The 22,814-nt window shown below is 36.5% G+C and overlaps 1 protein-coding gene across 3 annotated transcripts in view; it reads right to left on the bottom strand.

The window, feature by feature from the left end:
- Nucleotides 1-22,814, bottom strand: part of LOC117316569 (peptidyl-glycine alpha-amidating monooxygenase A-like) — a 36,075-nt gene that overhangs the window by 10,413 nt on the left and 2,848 nt on the right. For all 3 annotated transcript variants that reach the window (XM_033871223.1, XM_033871213.1, XM_033871233.1), the window contains exons 2-5: nt 8,015-8,210; nt 7,188-7,320; nt 6,559-6,657; nt 77-256 (exon numbers count right to left, since the gene is read on the bottom strand). In XM_033871223.1, coding sequence (XP_033727114.1) covers nt 77-256; nt 6,559-6,657; nt 7,188-7,320; nt 8,015-8,209 — 607 coding nt within the window. In that variant the 5' untranslated portion in view covers nt 8,210. The remainder of the gene's footprint in view (nt 1-76; nt 257-6,558; nt 6,658-7,187; nt 7,321-8,014; nt 8,211-22,814) is intronic.

Here is a 22,814-nt window from a genome sequence, read left to right as displayed (position 1 = left end):
TGTGACACTACGACAAGACCAATGTTTTGATTGAGTAGTAGAAGCTTTCAATAAAAACATAAACGATGTTTCTCACCTGAATCATCACACCCATACATGATAATATGATGAACCACATTTTCATTATCAATCAGTGGTTTCAACCCAACAATATGGTAGTCAACGTCTGTAGGCAATGGAAACTTCACACAGTAATAGCTTGTCTCGGAAGGTGGCACGACAGTCCTTGGGATCCTTAATGAGATGTTCTTAGCTCCTGTAATGTACGTTCAATTCTATATTAGATATTAAGATTTTTAAACGATTAATGGGGTATATTTTGTTTTAGCATCAGGAGGAAGCAATGGAATTCACTATGCCCCGTAACAAGTAGCCGTTGAGACTGTTATGTGTGATATTTATATATACAGATATAAAGAATCAGCTATACATTTAGCCTATGTACATTTAGGTTTAAAAGGGAAAATTAGTGATGTTTGCTTATTGTTTTTGTCATGTCACAAAATAATACCAATTTAACAAACGTTTTTAATTCATAATGAAGGAATTCCAGTACAGTCAATAAATTATTTGTAAATGCAATTGTTTTTTCCGCGCGGTTTGCCTTCACATACAACAACCTTTAGAGAGCAAAGCCGTATCATAACTGTATACAACACCCTTTAGAATGCAAAGCCGTTGCGAAATAAACGATTGGCAACTTCTCGCAGAAAACGGAGACATGAGTGACGAGAAATCATGCAATATCTTACAGATACTTCGAAGACAACTCGAATAAACAGAAAGGGTGACTGAAAAAAACCAAAAAAAACCCCCAAAAAAACAAAAAACTAACAAAAAAATGTCAGTCCCCATACCCCACATCTTCTTCATTGTTTTCTTTAAAATTTACATGTAGGAGTATATCTCAGTACCAGGTAATCTTGTCTCAATACTAACAACACAGTCTGTCATTAGGCATCCTAATGGACACAAGGATATTTTCATATAGATTTTATTTATGGCTTTTCAACATAAAATATAAAGAGATGTTTTGGAAACTTCTACATTATGAAACTTTTGGATAAATGTTCAGACACGGTGTCGGAGAAGGTGTTAAAATGTCGGTTGAACAATTTATGTACTTAAGGAATTTTAATCCCTAAAGAATTCTATTAATTTCTGACTAATTTCTAATTTAACTTTCTGTATCTGTCAGGAAATGCTAATGTTTAATTCTGTATACGTAAACAATTCATGGAGATTTTAATTTGTTCCCGGAAATGATTTTGAATAATGATTTCAAAGTTTATTTTGTTGTTTTTGATAGCTATTAATGTGTCATTGAAGATAATCCTTTCAACTGTATTAAGTATGACGTAGTAGTGTCTGATTATAACTTTGTAGCCTCAATTGTTTCGATAACTTTGTACCCTCAATGTTAGTGTTCTGATAACGTTATGTAGTCTCATGTTAGTGTTTTGATACTGTTATGACGGTTGATGTTAGTGTTTCTGATAATGTAGTACGCCTCAATGTTATGTTTTGAAACGTTATGTCGCCTATTTAGTGTTCTGATAACTGTTATTACGTTCAATGTTAGTGTTTTCTGATACTAAATTGTGTGTAGCTTAAAGTTAGTGTTTCTGATTCTTTTGTACGCTCAATTTAGTTTTGATAACTTTATTAGTTCAATGTTAGTGTTTTTAATGTCGTTTGTCGCCTCAATTTAGTGTTTCTGTAACTTAGAGCGCTCAATTAGTGTTCTGGAACGGAGTTACGTCTCAATATTTTCATAACTTATCAAGCCTCAATGTAGGTTCTGATAACTATACCCCTCAATGTAGTGTCATACTGTATTACGTCTCAATGTTGTGTTCTAAACTGTAGTACGCTAAGTTAGTGTTCTGTATAACTTGTGTACGCCTCAATGTTAGTGTTTTTTATAACATGTGGTACGCCTCAATGTTAGTGTTTCTGATAACTGTTATGTACGCCTCAATGTTAGTGTTTCTGTTATGTACGTCTCAATGTTAGTGTTTCTGATAACTAAACTGTTATGTACGTCTCAATGTTAGTGTTTCTGTTATGTACGCTCAATGTTAGTGTTTCTGATACAATGTTATGTACGTCTCATGTTATTATGTTCGGAGAACTGGTATGTACGTCTTCAATGTTAGTGTTTCTGATTACTAAACTGTTATGTACGCCTCAATGTTAGTGTTTCTGATAACTGTTATGTACGCCTCAATGTTAGTGTTTCTGATAACTGTTATGTACGTCTCAATGTTAGTGTTTCTGATAACTGTTATGCAATGTTAGTGTTTCTGATAACTAAACTGCTGTGTACGTCTCAATGTTAGTGTTTCTGATTACTTAACTGCTGTGTACGTCTCAATGTTAGTGTTTCTGATTACTAAACTGTTATGTACGTCTCAATGTTAGTGTTTCTGATAACTGTTATGTACGCCTCAATGTTAGTGTTTCTGATAACTGTTATGTACGTCTCAATGTTAGTGTTTCTGATAACTGTTATGTACGTCTCAATGTTAGTGTTTCTGATAACTGTTATGTACGCCTCAATGTTAGTGTTTCTGATAACTGTTATGTACGTCTCAATGTTAGTGTTTCTGATAACTGTTATGTACGTCTCAATGTTAGTGTTTCTGATAACTGTTATGTACGTCTCAATGTTAGTGTTTCTGATTACTAAACTGCTGTGTACGCCTCAATGTTAGTGTTTCTGATTACTAAACTGCTGTGTACGCCTCAATGTTAGTGTTTCTGATAACTGTTATGTACGTCTCAATGTTAGTGTTTCTGATAACTGTTATGTACGTCTCAATGTTAGTGTTTCTGATAACTGTTATGTACGTCTCAATGTTAGTGTTTCTGATTACTAAACTGTTATGTACGTCTCAATGTTAGTGTTTCTGATAACTAAACTGTTATGTACGTCTCAATGTTAGTGTTTCTGATTACTAAACTGTTATGTACGTCTCAATGTTAGTGTTTCTGATACTAAACTGTTATGTACGTCTCAATGTTAGTGTTTCTGATAACTGTTATGTACGTCTCAATGTTAGTGTTTCTGATAACTGTTATGTACGTCTCAATGTTAGTGTTTCTGATAAACTGTTATGTACGTCTCAATGTTAGTGTTTCTGATAACTGTTATGTACGTCTCAATGTTAGTGTTTCTGATAACTGTTATGTACGTCTCAATGTTAGTGTTTCTGATAACTGTTATGTACGTCTCAATGTTAGTGTTTCTGATTACTAAACTGTTATGTACGTCTCAATGTTAGTGTTTCTGATATGTACGCCTCAATGTTAGTGTTTCTGATTACTAAACTGCTGTGTACGTCTCAATGTTAGTGTTTCTGATTACTTAACTGCTGTGTACGCCTCAATGTTAGTTTTCTGATTACTAAACTGTTATGTACGCCTCAATGTTAGTGTTTCTGATTACTAAACTGTTTATGTACGCCTCAATGTTAGTGTTTTCTGATTACTAACTGTTATGTACGCCTCAATGTTAGTGTTTCTGATTACTAAACTGTTATGTACGCCTCAATGTTAGTGTTTCTGTTATGTACGCCTCAATGTTAGTGTTTCTGATTACTAAACTGTTATGTACGCCTCAATGTTAGTGTTTCTGATTACTAAACTGTTATGTACGCCTCAATGTTAGTGTTTCTGTTATGTACGCCTCAATGTTAGTGTTTCTGATAACTAAACTGCTGTGTACGCCTCAATGTTAGTGTTTCTGATAACTGTTATGTACGCCTCAATGTTAGTGTTTCTGATAACTGTTTAGTTAATGTTGTGTTTCTGATAACTGTTCTGTACGTCTCAATGTTAGTGTTTCTGATTACTAAACTGTTATGTACGTCTCAATGTTAGTGTTTCTGATTACTAAACTGCTGTGTACGTCTCAATGTTAGTGTTTCTGATTACTAAACTGTTATGTACGTCTCAATGTTAGTGTTTCTGATAACTAAACTGTTATGTACGTCTCAATGTTAGTGTTTCTGATTACTAAACTGTTGTGTACGCCTCAATGTTATGATTTTGTTCAACTGTTTACGTCAATGTTAGTTTTCATTACTAAACTGTTATGTACGCCTCAATGTTAGTGTTTCTGATAACTAAACTGTTATGGACGTCTCAATGTTAGTGTTTTTGATAACTAAACTGTTATGTACGTCTCAATGTTAGTGTTTCTGATAACTGTTATGTACGTCTCAATGTTAGTGTTTCTGATAACTAAACTGTTGTGTACGCCTCAATGTTAGTGTTTCTGATAACTAAACTGTTATGTACGCCTCAATGTTAGTGTTTCTGATAACTGTTATGTACGTCTCAATGTTAGTGTTTCTGATAACTAAACTGTTATGTACGCCTCAATGTTAGTGTTTCTGTTACTAACTGTTGTACGCCTCAATGTTAGTGTTCTGATAACTGTGTGTACGTCTCAATGTTAGTGTTTCTGAACAAACTGTTATGTACGTCTCAATGTTAGTGTTTCTGATAACTGTTATGTACGTCTCAATGTTAGTGTTTCTGATAACTAAACTGTTATGTACGTCTCATGTTAGTGTTTCTGATAACTGTTATGTACGCCTCAATGTTAGTGTTTCTGTTATGCACGTGTTGATGTTAGTGTTTCTGATAACTGTTATGTACGCCTCAATGTTAGTGTTTCTGATAACTGTTATGTACGTCTCAATGTTAGTGTTTCTGATTACTAAACTGCTGTGTACGCCTCAATGTTAGTGTTTCTGATTACTAAACTGTTATGTACGCCTCAATGTTAGTGTTTCTGATTACTAAACTGTTATGTACGCCTCAATGTTAGTGTTTCTGATTACTAAACTGTTATGTACGCCTCAATGTTAGTGTTTCTGATTACTAAACTGCTTATGTACGCCTCAATGTTAGTGTTTCTGATTACTAAACTGTTATGTACGCCTCAATGTTAGTGTTTCTGATTACTAAATGTTATGTACGCCTCAATGTTAGTGTTTCTGATTACTAAACTGCTGTGTACGCCTCAATGTTAGTGTTTCTGATACTAACTGTTATGTACGCCTCAATGTTAGTGTTTCTGATTACTAAACTGCTGTGTACGCCTCAATGTTAGTGTTTCTGATAACTGTTATGTACGCCTCAATGTTAGTGTTTCTGATTACTAAACTGCTGTGTACGCCTCAATGTTAGTGTTTCTGATTAACTGTTATGTACGCCTCAATGTTAGTGTTTCTGATAACTGTTATGTACGCCTCAATGTTAGTGTTTGTTCTAATGTGTCGCTCAATGTGTTTTGATCTAACGTTATGTACGCTCATGTTAGTGTTCTGATTACTAACTGTTGTCGCCTCATGTTGTTCTGTAACTGTATGTACGCCTCATGTTAGTGTTCTGATACTAAAATTGTCGCAATGTAGTTTTTGATTAAACTGTGTACGCCAATGTTGTTTCTGTATGTACGCCTCAATGTTAGTGTTTCTGATTACACTTTGTGTATTTGTTCTATATGTTATGACGTCAATGTTAGTTTCTATAACTGTTGTACGCCTCATGTTAGTGTTTCTGATAACTGTTATGTCCTCAAGTTAGTGTTCTGTTACTAATGTGTGTCGTCAATGTTGTTCGTTATGTTTGTAGCTATGTAGCTAATTTATTACGTATTAGTTCTTTCTAAACTGTTGTACGCAATGTTAGTGTTCGATAACTGTTATGTACGCCTCAATGTTAGTGTTTGTACTAATGTGTGTCGCTATAGTTTCTGTTAACTGTTATGTACGCCTCAATGTTAGTGTTTCTGATAACTGTTATGTACGTCTCAATGTTAGTGTTTCTGATAACTGTTATGTACGCCTCAATGTTAGTGTTTCTGATTACTAAACTGCTGTGTACGCCTCAATGTTAGTGTTTCTGTTAACTGTTATGTACGCCTCAATGTTAGTGTTTCTGATTACTAAACTGCTGTGTACGCCTCAATGTTAGTGTTTCTGTTAACTGTTATGTACGCCTCAATGTTAGTGTTTCTGTTATGCACGTGTTAATGTTAGTGTTTCTGATAACTGTTATGTACGTCTCAATGTTAGTGTTTCTGATAACTAAACTGCTGTGTACGCCTCAATGTTAGTGTTTCTGATAACTGTTATGTACGCCTCAATGTTAGTGTTTCTGATAACTGTTATGTACGCCTCAATGTTAGTGTTTCTGTTATGCACGTGTTAATGTTAGTGTTTCTGATAACTGTTATGTACGTCTCAATGTTAGTGTTTCTGATAACTGTTATGTACGCCTCAATGTTAGTGTTTCTGATTACTAAACTGCTGTGTACGCCTCAATGTTAGTGTTTCTGTTAACTGTTATGTACGCCTCAATGTTAGTGTTTCTGTTATGCACGTGTTAATGTTAGTGTTTCTGATAACTGTTATGTACGTCTCAGTGTAAGTGTTTTTGATAACTAAACTATTATGTACATGTTAATGTAAGTGTTTCTGATAACTAAACTGTTCTGTACATGTTCATTTAAGCGTTTATGAAACTAATTTAGACACTGACCTTCTTCGCTAAACGCATCGCAGTGAAAGTCTTCAAGTTTGCAGTCAATCCATGTGTTGGCTGCTTGGCAGGCTGGATCCGAATATGGAGTACAAACACCTACATATGTATCAGAAATACAAATTACATATAACAAACACCTACATATGTATCAGTAATACAAATTACAAATAACAAACATCTACATATGTATCAGTAATACAAATAACAAACACCTACATATGTATCCGTAATACAAATCACAAATAACAAATATTTTTAATATCCCGGCTCCTATGCACAAGCTTATTGTTGTCATTTTGTGAAATTTAACAAAATCTGTTGAGAGGTTCTAAATGTAAAGCAATGATTCCGAAAATATTTCCGCTTGAAAGGGGATGGTATGAGAGGTTTTCAAAATATGGCATTGAATGAAAACAGGACAGAACGGGACGGACGGACATACTTTTTACTATAACGAATGTATACATGTATTTACAGTATGACGATAGCTGTCTGTAACACATGCATCTACAGTCTGACAGTAGCTGTGTGTAACGTGTGTATAAATGTAGATAATCTATATATCTGTAACACATATGTTATGCATATTTTGCAAGTTAATAATAAAGGTTGTGTTAAACACAGACCAGGATGACTGATGTCTTTGGTGACCGCCGCGACACTTCCTTTGGTCCACACACAATCCGGGTCTCCCAACTCCTGTCCGTTTGTCTCTCCGTCTCCGTCAGAGTCCATCTCACACAGGGCTCTTGTCCACTTCTGTAATATGTCAGGCAAGAAACTAGAATTCAATGCGACTTTGTAAAGGTGTTTCGAGTATAAGCAAAAATTCTCAGTTGGACACAACACTTTCTGCATTCGATGATCAAGCGAATAGATTTTTCTTAATTAATTCTATTACGTTTGAAATTAAGTAGATAACAAAGTATCCATGAAATTCATTATATTTTGTCTTTAGCAGGATAGCGTGATGTGTGTGATAAAATAACCGTTTCGAGCTTTCATTTTTTTTCATTTTCCTTCTTTACTCATTTTATCCATAGAAAACAATATTACTAAGTAATGTAAACTTTTCGTTGTTTTATTTCATCATATCCACACACCTTTTTGACGTAAATGTAGCATGCAATTTAGAAAAAAAGTACTCTAACAGTAATATGTTCTATTTTACTGGAAGAATTGTCAACTTCCTCGTATGAATGGATTGCAATAATTAATCTAAGGACTGTAAACTTTATCAATCCCCAATTCTTTGCTGGCATGGCGACGACTGTTTACTTATTCAATATATCTTTGTGTTAATTTTAGAAAATGTTAAAATAGCCAAACGTGAATGTGAAATAGAAAAGAAAATCATTTTAACTCGTTAATATGAGTACCACCATGCATACTATACTTTAATTCGTTAATATGAGTACCACTATACATACTATACTTTAATGCATTAACAAACCATTCCAGCGTTCTTGAAATCTTCACCAAACGGATTGACGCTACCCCCTCCCCGGGGGTTGAGGTGACCCACGCCCCACCAGATGAAGTTGGTCTTACACGGGTGTGGTACTGCTGCCCCGTTAGGAATCTCATCCTGGAAATACCGGTATCCCCATACCGTAGTCACACACAACACAGCGACAAGGACACGCATTCTACAAGAAAACATAGCAGTAGGAGTTTAGGTATGAAAAACTTCATATGTTGGATATTGCACTGGAAAAAATGCGTTTTTTTTTCATCTTAAAAACATAAGGATGAAAAAAATCAAATTAATAAGGCATTTGTAGACTTATGTTAACTAATAAGAATATGTAATATTCCATGAAAAGGCTTGGAATGCTGGTATGTATTCACTGTAAAATTTAATTTTTGTTCTTCTTTTTGATAAATTGTTTGGTATATTTCGATCTTTATGATTAAAACGTCTTTATGTATCGCCCCACACATTGTATGATGTATGACAGTCTTTATATATCGCCCCACACATTGTATGATGTACGACAGTCTTTATATATCGCCCCACACAGTGTATGATGTATGACAGTCTTTATATATCGCCCCACACATTGTATGATGTATGACAGTCTTTATATATCGCCCCACACATTGTATGATGTATGACAGTCTTTATATATCGCCCCACACAGTGTATGATGTATGACAGTCTTTATATATCGCCCCACACATTGTATGATATATGACAGTCTTTATATATCGCCCCACACATTGTATGATGTACGATAGTCTTTATATATCGCCCCACACATTGTATGATATACGACAGTCTTTATATATCGCCCACACATTGTATGATGTAAGACAGTCTTTATATATCGCCCCACACAGTGTATGATGTATGACAGTCTTTATATATCGCCCCACACATTGTATGATGTAAGACAGTCTTTATATATCGCCCCACACATTGTATGATGTAAGACAGTCTTTATATATCGCCCCACACATTGTATGATATACGACAGTCTTTATATATCGCCCCACACATTGTATGATGTACGACAGTCTTTATATATCGCCCCACACATTGTATGATGTATGACAGTCTTTATATATCGCCCCACACAGTGTATGATGTATGACAGTCTTTATATATCGCCCCACACATTGTATGATGTATGACAGTCTTTATATATCGCCCCACACATTGTATGATATACGATAGTCTTTATATATCGCCCACACATTGTATGATGTACGATAGTCTTTATATATCGCCCCACACATTGTATGATGTAAGACAGTCTTTATATATCGCCCCACACATTGTATGATGTAAGACAGTCTTTATATATCGCCCACACATTGTATGATGTATGACAGTCTTTATATATCGGCCCACACATTGTATGATATACGATAGTCTTTATATATCGCCCCACACATTGTATGATGTATGACAGTCTTTATATATCGCCCACACATTGTATGATGTATGACAGTCTTTATATATCGCCCCACACATTGTATGATGTATGACAGTCTTTATATATCGCCCCACACAGTGTATGATGTATGACAGTCTTTATATATCGCCCCACACATTGTATGATGTATGACAGTCTTTATATATCGCCCCACACATTGTATGATGTATGACAGTCTTTATATATCGCCCCACACAGTGTATGATGTACGATAGTCTTTATATATCGCCCCACACAGTGTATGATGTATGACAGTCTTTATATATCGCCCACACATTGTATGATGTATGACAGTCTTTATATATCGCCCCACACATTGTATGATGTATGACAGTCTTTATATATCGCCCCACACATTGTATGATATACGATAGTCTTTATATATCGCCCCACACATTGTATGATATACGATAGTCTTTATATATCGCCCCACACATTGTATGATGTAAGACAGTCTTTATATATCGCCCCACACAGTGTATGATGTATGACAGTCTTTATATATCGCCCCACACATTGTATGATGTATGACAGTCTTTATATATCGCCCCACACATTGTATGATGTATGACAGTCTTTATATATCGCCCCACACAGTGTATGATGTATGACAGTCTTTATATATCGCCCCACACATTGTATGATGTATGACAGTCTTTATATATCGCCCCACACATTGTATGATGTACGATAGTCTTTATATATCGCCCCACACATTGTATGATATACGACAGTCTTTATATATCGCCCACACATTGTATGATGTAAGACAGTCTTTATATATCGCCCCACACAGTGTATGATGTATGACAGTCTTTATATATCGCCCCACACATTGTATGATGTAAGACAGTCTTTATATATCGCCCCACACATTGTATGATGTAAGACAGTCCTTATATATCGCCCCACACATTGTATGATATACGACAGTCTTTATATATCGCCCCACACATTGTATGATGTACGACAGTCTTTATATATCGCCCCACACATTGTATGATGTATGACAGTCTTTATATATCGCCCCACACAGTGTATGATGTATGACAGTCTTTATATATCGCCCCACACATTGTATGATGTATGACAGTCTTTATATATCGCCCCACACATTGTATGATATACGATAGTCTTTATATATCGCCCACACATTGTATGATGTACGATAGTCTTTATATATCGCCCCACACATTGTATGATGTAAGACAGTCTTTATATATCGCCCCACACATTGTATGATGTAAGACAGTCTTTATATATCGCCCACACATTGTATGATGTATGACAGTCTTTATATATCGGCCCACACATTGTATGATATACGATAGTCTTTATATATCGCCCCACACATTGTATGATGTATGACAGTCTTTATATATCGCCCACACATTGTATGATGTATGACAGTCTTTATATATCGCCCCACACATTGTATGATGTATGACAGTCTTTATATATCGCCCCACACAGTGTATGATGTATGACAGTCTTTATATATCGCCCCACACATTGTATGATGTATGACAGTCTTTATATATCGCCCCACACATTGTATGATGTATGACAGTCTTTATATATCGCCCCACACAGTGTATGATGTACGATAGTCTTTATATATCGCCCCACACAGTGTATGATGTATGACAGTCTTTATATATCGCCCACACATTGTATGATGTATGACAGTCTTTATATATCGCCCCACACATTGTATGATGTATGACAGTCTTTATATATCGCCCCACACATTGTATGATATACGATAGTCTTTATATATCGCCCCACACATTGTATGATATACGATAGTCTTTATATATCGCCCCACACATTGTATGATGTAAGACAGTCTTTATATATCGCCCACACATTGTATGATGTAAGACAGTCTTTATATATCGCCCCACACAGTGTATGATGTACGACAGTCTTTATATATCGCCCCACACGTTGTATGATGTACGACAGTCTTTATATATCGCCCCACACATTGTATGATGTACGACAGTCTTTATATATCGCCCCACACATTGTATGATGTACGACAGTCTTTATATATCGCCCCACACATTGTATGATGTACGACAGTCTTTATATATCGCCCCACACATTGTAGGATGTATGACAGTCTTTATATATCGCCCCACACATTGTATGATGTAAGACAGTCTTTATATATCGCCCCACACATTGTATGATGTATGACAGTCTTTATATATCGCCCCACACATTGTATGATGTAAGACAATCTTTATATATCGCCCCACACAGTGTATGATGTATGACAGTCTTTATATATCGCCCCACACATTGTATGATGTATGACAGTCTTTATATATCGCCCCACACATTGTATGATGTACGATAGTCTTTATATATCGCCCCACACATTGTATGATGTACGATAGTCTTTATATATCGCCCCACACATTGTATGATGTATGACAGTCTTTATATATCGCCCCACACATTCTATGATATACGATAGTCTTTATATATCGCCCAAACATTGTATGATGTATGACAGTCTTTATATATCGCCCCACACATTGTATGATGTACGACAGTCTTTATATATCGCCCCACACATTGTATGATGTAAGACAGTCTTTATATATCGCCCCACACATTGTATGATGTATGACAGTCTTTATATATCGCCCCACACAGTGTATGATGTAAGACAGTCTTTATATATCGCCCGACACAGTGTATGATGTATGACAGTCTTTATATATCGCCCACACAGTGTATGATGTAAGACAGTCTTTATGTATCGCCCCACACATTGTATGATATATGACAGTCTTTATATATCGCCCCACACAGTGTATGATGTATGACAGTCTTTATATATCGCCCCACACATTGTATGATGTATGACAGTCTTTATATATCGCCCACACATTGTATGATGTATGACAGTCTTTATATATCGCCCCACACATTGTATGATGTATGACAGTCTTTATATATCGCCCCACACATTGTATGATGTAAGACAGTCTTTATATATCGCCCCACACAGTGTATGATGTATGACAGTCTTTATATATCGCCCCACACATTGTATGATGTAAGACAGTCTTTATATACCGCCCACACATTGTATGATGTATGACAGTCTTTATATATCGCCCCACACATTGTATGATGTATGACAGTCTTTATATATCGCCCCACACATTGTATGATGTAAGACAGTCTTTATATATCACCCCACACATTGTATGATGTATGACAGTCTTTATATATCGCCCCACACATTGTATGATGTATGACAGTCTTTATATATCGCCCCACACATTGTATGATGTATGACAGTCTTTATATATCGCCCACACAGTGTATGATGTAAGACAGTCTTTATATATCGCCCCACACATTGTATGATGTATGACAGTCTTTATATATCGCCCCACACATTGTATGATGTATGACAGTCTTTATATATCGCCCCACACATTGTTTGATGTATGACAGTCTTTATATATCGCCCACACATTGTATGATGTATGACAGTCTTTATATATCGCCCCACACATTGTATGATGTATGACAGTCTTTATATATCGCCCCACACATTGTATGATGTACGATAGTCTTTATATATCGCCCCACACATTGTATGATGTACGATAGTCTTTATATATCGCCCCACACATTGTATGATGTATGACAGTCTTTATATATCGCCCCACACATTGTATGATGTATGACAGTCTTTATATATCGCCCCACACATTGTATGATGTATGACAGTCTTTATATATCGCCCCACACATTGTATGATGTACGACAGTCTTTATATATCGCCCCACACATTGTATGATGTATGACAGTCTTTATATATCGCCCCACACATTGTATGATGTATGACAGTCTTTATATATCGCCCCACACATTGTATGATGTATGACAGTCTTTATATATCGCCCCACACATTGTATGATGTACGACAGTCTTTATATATCGCCCCACACATTGTATGATGTATGACAGTCTTTATATATCGCCCACACATTGTATGATGTAAGACAGTCTTTATATATCGCCCCACACAGTGTATGATGTAAGACAGTCTTTATATATCGCCCACACATTGTATGATGTAAGACAGTCTTTATATATCGCCCACACATTGTATGATGTATGACAGTCTTTATATATCGCCCACACATTGTATGATGTACGACAGTCTTTATATATCGCCCACACATTGTATGATGTACGATAGTCTTTATATATCGCCCCACACATTGTATGATGTATGACAGTCTTTATATATCGCCCCACACATTGTATGATGTAAGACAGTCTTTATATATCGCCCACACATTGTATGATGTATGACAGTCTTTATATATCGCCCACACATTGTATGATGTATGACAGTCTTTATATATCGCCCCACACATTGTATGATGTATGACAGTCTTTATATATCGCCCCACACATTGTATGATATACGATAGTCTTTATATATCGCCCCACACATTGTATGATGTATGACAGTCTTTATATATCGCCCCACACATTGTATGATGTAAGACAGTCTTTATATATCGCCCACACATTGTATGATGTATGACAGTCTTTATATATCGCCCACACATTGTATGATGTATGACAGTCTTTATATATCGCCCCACACATTGTATGATGTATGACAGTCTTTATATATCGCCCCACACATTGTATGATATACGATAGTCTTTATATATCGCCCACACATTGTATGATATACGATAGTCTTTATATATCGCCCACACATTGTATGATGTATGACAGTCTTTATATATCGCCCCACACATTGTATGATGTATGACAGTCTTTATATATCGCCCCACACATTGTATGATATACGATAGTCTTTATATATCGCCCCACACATTGTATGATGTAAGACAGTCTTTATATATCGCCCCACACATTGTATGATGTATGACAGTCTTTATATATCGCCCCACACATTGTATGATGTATGGCAGTCTTTATATATCGCCCCACACATTGTATGATGTATGACAGTCTTTATATATCGCCCCACACATTGTATGATATACGATAGTCTTTATATATCGCCCCACACATTGTATGATGTAAGACAGTCTTTATATATCGCCCCACACATTGTATGATGTATGACAGTCTTTATATATCGCCCACACATTGTATGATGTATGACAGTCTTTATATATCGCCCCACACATTGTATGATGTAAGACAGTCTTTATATATCGCCCACACATTGTATGATGTACGATAGTGTTTATACATCGCCCCACACATTGTATGATGTACGATAGTCTTTATATATCGCCCACACATTGTATGATGTATGACAGTCTTTATCTATCGCCCCACACATTGTATGATGTACGATAGTCTTTATATATCGCCCACACATTGTATGATGTATGACAGTCTTTATATATCGTCCCACACATTGTATGATGTATGACAGTCTTTATATATCGCCCCACACATTGTATGATATACGACAGTCTTTATATATCGCCCCACACAGTGTATGATGTACGACAGTCTTTATATATCGCCCCACACAGTGTATGATGTAAGACAGTCTTTATATATCGCCCCACACATTGTATGATGTAAGACAGTCTTTATATATCGCCCCACACATTGTATGATGTACGATAGTCTTTATATATCGCCCCACACATTGTATGATGTATGACAGTCTTTATATATCGCCCCACACATTGTATGATGTACGATAGTCTTTATGTATCGCCCCACACAGTGTATGATGTATGACAGTCTTTATATATCGCCCACACATTGTATGATGTATGACAGTCTTTATATATCGCCCCACACAGTGTATGATGTAAGACAGTCTTTATATATCGCCCCACACATTGTATGATATACGACATTCTTTATATATCGCCCCACACATTGTATGACGTATGACAGTCTTTATATATCGCCCCACTCATTGTATGATGTAAGACTGTCTTTATCTATCGCCCCACACATTGTATGATGTATGACAGTCTTTATATATCGCCCACACATTGTATGATGTATGACAGTCTTTATATATCGCCCCACACATTGTATGATGTAAGACAGTCTTTATATATCGCCCCACACATTGTATGATGTACGACAGTCTTTATATATCGCCCCACACATTGTATTATGTAAGACAGTCTTTATATATCGCCCACACATTGTATGATATACGACAGTCTTTATATATCGTCCCACACATTGTATGATGTAAGACAGTCTTTATATATCGCCCCACACATTGTATGATATACGACAGTCTTTATATATCGTCCCACACATTGTATGATGTATGACAGTCTTTATATATCGCCCCACACATTGTATGATGTATGACAGTCTTTATATATCGCCCACACATTGTATGATGTAAGACAGTCTTTATATACCGCCCACACATTGTATGATGTATGACAGTCTTTATATATCGCCCCACACAGTGTATGATATATGACAGTCTTTATATATCGCCCCACACATTGTATAATGTATGACAGTCTTTATATATCGCCCCACACAGTGTATGACGTATGACAGTCTTTATATATCGCCCCACACATTGTATGATGTATGACAGTCTTTATATATCGCCCCACACATTGTATGATGTAAGACAGTCTTTATATACCGCCCACACATTGTATGATGTATGACAGTCTTTATATATCGCCCCACACATTGTATGATGTATGACAGTCTTTATATATCGCCCCACACAGTGTATGATGTACGATAGTCTTTATATATCGCCCCACACAGTGTATGATGTATGACAGTCTTTATATATCGCCCACACATTGTCTGATGTATGACAGTCTTTATATATCGCCCCACACATTGTATGATGTATGACAGTCTTTATATATCGCCCCACACATTGTATGATATACGATAGTCTTTATATATCGCCCCACACATTGTATGATATACGATAGTCTTTATATATCGCCCCACACATTGTATGATGTAAGACAGTCTTTATATATCGCCCACACATTGTATGATGTAAGACAGTCTTTATATATCGCCCCACACAGTGTATGATGTACGACAGTCTTTATATATCGCCCCACACATTGTATGTTGTACGACAGTCTTTATATATCGCCCCACACATTGTATGATGTATGACAGTCTTTATATATCGCCCCACACATTGTATGATGTATGACAGTCTTTATATATCGCCCCACACAGTGTATGATGTACGATAGTCTTTATATATCGCCCCACACAGTGTATGATGTATGACAGTCTTTATATATCGCCCACACATTGTCTGATGTATGACAGTCTTTATATATCGCCCCACACATTGTATGATGTATGACAGTCTTTATATATCGCCCCACACATTGTATGATATACGATAGTCTTTATATATCGCCCCACACATTGTATGATATACGATAGTCTTTATATATCGCCCCACACATTGTATGATGTAAGACAGTCTTTATATATCGCCCACACATTGTATGATGTAAGACAGTCTTTATATATCGCCCCACACAGTGTATGATGTACGACAGTCTTTATATATCGCCCCACACATTGTATGATGTACGACAGTCTTTATATATCGCCCCACACATTGTATGATGTACGACAGTCTTTATATATCGCCCCACACATTGTATGATGTACGACAGTCTTTATATATCGCCCCACACATTGTATGATGTACGACAGTCTTTATATATCGCCCCACACATTGTAGGATGTATGACAGTCTTTATATATCGCCCCACACATTGTATGATGTAAGACAGTCTTTATATATCGCCCCACACATTGTATGATGTATGACAGTCTTTATATATCGCCCCACACATTGTATGATGTAAGACAATCTTTATATATCGCCCCACACAGTGTATGATGTATGACAGTCTTTATATATCGCCCCACACATTGTATGATGTATGACAGTCTTTATATATCGCCCCACACATTGTATGATGTACGATAGTCTTTATATATCGCCCCACACATTGTATGATGTACGATAGTCTTTATATATCGCCCCACACATTGTATGATGTATGACAGTCTTTATATATCGCCCCACACATTCTATGATATACGATAGTCTTTATATATCGCCCAAACATTGTATGATGTATGACAGTCTTTATATATCGCCCCACACATTGTATGATGTACGACAGTCTTTATATATCGCCCCACACATTGTATGATGTAAGACAGTCTTTATATATCGCCCCACACATTGTATGATGTATGACAGTCTTTATATATCGCCCCACAAAGTGTATGATGTAAGACAGTCTTTATATATCGCCCGACACAGTGTATGATGTATGACAGTCTTTATATATCGCCCACACAGTGTATGATGTAAGACAGTCTTTATGTATCGCCCCACACATTGTATGATATATGACAGTCTTTATATATCGCCCCACACAGTGTATGATGTATGACAGTCTTTATATATCGCCCCACACATTGTATGATGTATGACAGTCTTTATATATCGCCCACACATTGTATGATGTATGACAGTCTTTATATATCGCCCCACACATTGTATGATGTATGACAGTCTTTATATATCGCCCCACACATTGTATGATGTAAGACAGTCTTTATATATCGCCCCACACAGTGTATGATGTATGACAGTCTTTATATATCGCCCCACACATTGTATGATGTAAGACAGTCTTTATATACCGCCCACACATTGTATGATGTATGACAGTCTTTATATATCGCCCCACACATTGTATGATGTAGGACAGTCTTTATATATCGCCCCACACATTGTATGATGTAAGACAGTCTTTATATATCACCCCACACATTGTATGATGTATGACAGTCTTTATATATCGCCCCACACATTGTATGATGTATGACAGTCTTTATATATCGCCCCACACATTGTATGATGTATGACAGTCTTTATATATCGCCCACACAGTGTATGATGTAAGACAGTCTTTATATATCGCCCCACACATTGTATGATGTATGACAGTCTTTATATATCGCCCCACACATTGTATGATGTATGACAGTCTTTATATATCGCCCCACACATTGTTTGATGTATGACAGTCTTTATATATCGCCCACACATTGTATGATGTATGACAGTCTTTATATATCGCCCCACACATTGTATGATGTATGACAGTCTTTATATATCGCCCCACACATTGTATGATGTACGATAGTCTTTATATATCGCCCCACACATTGTATGATGTACGATAGTCTTTATATATCGCCCCACACATTGTATGATGTACGACAGTCTTTATATATCGCCCCACACATTGTATGATGTATGACAGTCTTTATATATCGCCCCACACATTGTATGATGTATGACAGTCTTTATATATCGCCCCACACATTGTATGATGTACGGCAGTCTTTATATATCGCCCCACACATTGTATGATGTATGACAGTCTTTATATATCTCCCCACACATTGTATGATGTATGACAGTCTTTATATATCGCCCCACACATTGTATGATGTATGACAGTCTTTATATATCGCCCCACACATTGTATGATGTACGACAGTCTTTATATATCGCCCCACACATTGTATGATGTATGACAGTCTTTATATATCGCCCACACATTGTATGATGTAAGACAGTCTTTATATATCGCCCCACACAGTGTATGATGTAAGACAGTCTTTATATATCGCCCACACATTGTATGATGTAAGACAGTCTTTATATATCGCCCACACATTGTATGATGTATGACAGTCTTTATATATCGCCCACACATTGTATGATGTATGACAGTCTTTATATATCGCCCACACATTGTATGATGTATGACAGTCTTTATATATCGCCCCACACATTGTATGATGTATGACAGTCTTTATATATCGCCCCACACATTGTATGATGTAAGACAGTCTTTATATATCGCCCACACATTGTATGATGTATGACAGTCTTTATATATCGCCCACACATTGTATGATGTATGACAGTCTTTATATATCGCCCCACACATTGTATGATGTATGACAGTCTTTATATATCGCCCCACACATTGTATGATATACGATAGTCTTTATATATCGCCCCACACATTGTATGATGTATGACAGTCTTTATATATCGCCCCACACATTGTATGATGTAAGACAGTCTTTATATATCGCCCACACATTGTATGATGTATGACAGTCTTTATATATCGCCCACACATTGTATGATGTATGACAGTCTTTATATATCGCCCCACACATTGTATGATGTATGACAGTCTTTATATATCGCCCCACACATTGTATGATATACGATAGTCTTTATATATCGCCCCACACATTGTATGATGTACGACAGTCTTTATATATCGCCCCACACATTGTATGATGTAAGACAGTCTTTATATATCGCCCACACATTGTATGATGTATGACAGTCTTTATATATCGCCCACACATTGTATGATGTATGACAGTCTTTATATATCGCCCCACACATTGTATGATGTATGACAGTCTTTATATATCGCCCCACACATTGTATGATATACGATAGTCTTTATATATCGCCCCACACATTGTATGATGTATGACAGTCTTTATATATCGCCCCACACATTGTATGATGTATGACAGTCTTTATATATCGCCCCACACATTGTATGATGTATGACAGTCTTTATATATCGCCCCACACAGTGTATGATGTAAGACAGCCTTTATATATCGCCCCACACAGTGTATGATGTATGACAGTCTTTATATATCGCCCCACACAGTGTATGATGTATGACAGTCTTTATATATCGCCCCACACATTGTATGATGTACGTCAATACATATATGCTCAGACAATATGTTGGTTTGTTGCGAATCTCAGTATAGTAAAGGTGGAGAATCAAGCTCCCCTAAACCATTAGCTCTTATTTACAGTTTTTGATTACTACGTACGAGAATACCCATACTACAAAAAAAACCCACAATCAATTCCCCCGGAACTGTGATTTCTACTTAAATATAACCAAGATATCATTCAAGTTACATAATCGAATTTTGAACATCCAAATTTCTTACAATGACATAATAAATTGCAAGTCCTATATTCATTACCTAAATTATATAGCTCTCTCATCATACGCGCATCTCTTATTCACTTCATGAATATTTACAATGAAAGATTAATACAAATAACTAAGGATAATACACTATTTATACAACATAACATGACTCAAGCTCCAACAAGCTCCAGCACGCTTCAGTCTTTTAAAATCGAAAATCATGTTTTATGGATTAGCAATACATTTCAAAAGAATATTTCCATATTACCAATAACATTTTAACACCTTTTCAAAAAAATGTCACAAACTTCTTACCGCAACTTCCCTCACCCTTTGAAAACATTTTTACCTAAAATAAGTATTCAACTACCAATATTTAATACAAAATATACACACATAAATATGATACTCATATAAATAAGACAAGGTGATGAATAGCTTATATTATCCCTAGCGTAAAATACAAAGAAACACATCACTCGACGTACACCCACCTCAGCCTCAGCAATAGAAGTCAAAGCCCCTAAAACAACGGAACTGGAATGTCGGTGGATTACTAAAGCAAGTTCAAAATCGAATTATCGAGGACAAAGTATTAACATACATATAAATACATGGAGAGAAAGGAACAATGCGAACACCATGTGATCCAGAGAGTAAGCGTCTTCTGTTTCGTCGACGACGACACCCACCATACAAATCTAGGTCACGACTACAACCTCCATACAAACATAGGTCACGACGACACCCACCATTAAAATCTAGGTCACGACTACATCCTCCATACAAATCTAGGTCAAGACTACAACCTCCATACAAATCTAGGTCACGACGACACCCACCATAAAAATATAGGTCACGACTAAACCCTCCATACAAATCTAGGTCACGACTACACCCACCATACAAATCTAGGTCACGACGACACCCTCCCACGACGACACCCTCCATATAAATCTAGGTCACCACGACACCCTCCATACAAATCTAGGTCACTACGACATCCGCCATACAAAATCTAGGTCACTACGACACCCTCCATACAAATCTAGGTCACGACGACACCCTCCATACAAATGTAGGTCACGGTGACACCCTCCATACAAATGTAGGTCACGGTGACACCCTCCATATAAATTTAGGTCACGACTACACCCTCCATACAAATCTAGGTCACGACTACAACCTCCATACCAATCTAGGTCACGACTACATCCTCCATACACATCTAGGTAACGACTACACCCTCCATACCAATCTAGATCACGACGACACCCTCCATATAAATCTAGGTCACCACGACACCTTCCATACAAATATAGGTCACGACGACACCTTCCATACGAATCTATATCATGACTACACCATCCATATAAATCTAGGTCACGACTACAACCTCCATACAAATATAGGTCACGACGACACCCTCCATACAAATCTAGGTCACGACTATAACCTCCATACAAATCTAGGTCACGATTACACCCTCCTATAACAAAGGTCGGGTAACTATATAACAGTGTTATGCAGGGCTAGCTGTCCTAACAGTGACATGTACACAGCGGGAACATTAATCTAAGTGATGGAATACAAATAAAATAAAAAAATTCTCGGGGCATTTACAGTTCAAGACATCTTTTAATTGATATCATAATGTTAGCTTGAGGCGCGACACGGCAGATAGATATAATGGGAAAGGGAGCGCGAACGAGATCTAGAACAAACAAAGTTTGCCAAAGAGACTTTCAGTGATAATCGACAGATAAAGGCAACAACAGAAACTAAAAGTGTAATGGCATTTGTAATGATGAAAGTATACTCCTAACATTAACACAAATACGTTATAGAGAAACTATTTTATTCGTCAATAAACCTTGGCCCGGAATAAGTTATTACAATTAAACTATTGCTCCATACACGTGCTCGGTAAAACAAACACGTGCTCGGTAAAAAACATACACGTGTTCGGTAAAACATACACGTGCTCGGTAAAACATACACGTGCTCGGTAAAGCATACACGTGCTCGGTAAAACATACACGTGCTCGGTAAAACATACACGTGCTCGGTAAAACATGTAAAATGTATATAAAAAAAACAGCAACAAAAGATACAAACATTGACTAGATAAACATTGAAGGGGTGTCTTCATTGCCCTAACGATTACATTACATTTAATAATTGAAGATTTATAACAATCAGTTTAAAA

The sequence above is a fragment of the Pecten maximus genome, chromosome 2 (genome assembly GCF_902652985.1).
Source record: "Pecten maximus chromosome 2, xPecMax1.1, whole genome shotgun sequence".
Classification (NCBI taxonomy): domain Eukaryota; kingdom Metazoa; phylum Mollusca; class Bivalvia; order Pectinida; family Pectinidae; genus Pecten; species Pecten maximus.
This window is presented reverse-complemented; position numbering and strand designations above follow the sequence as displayed.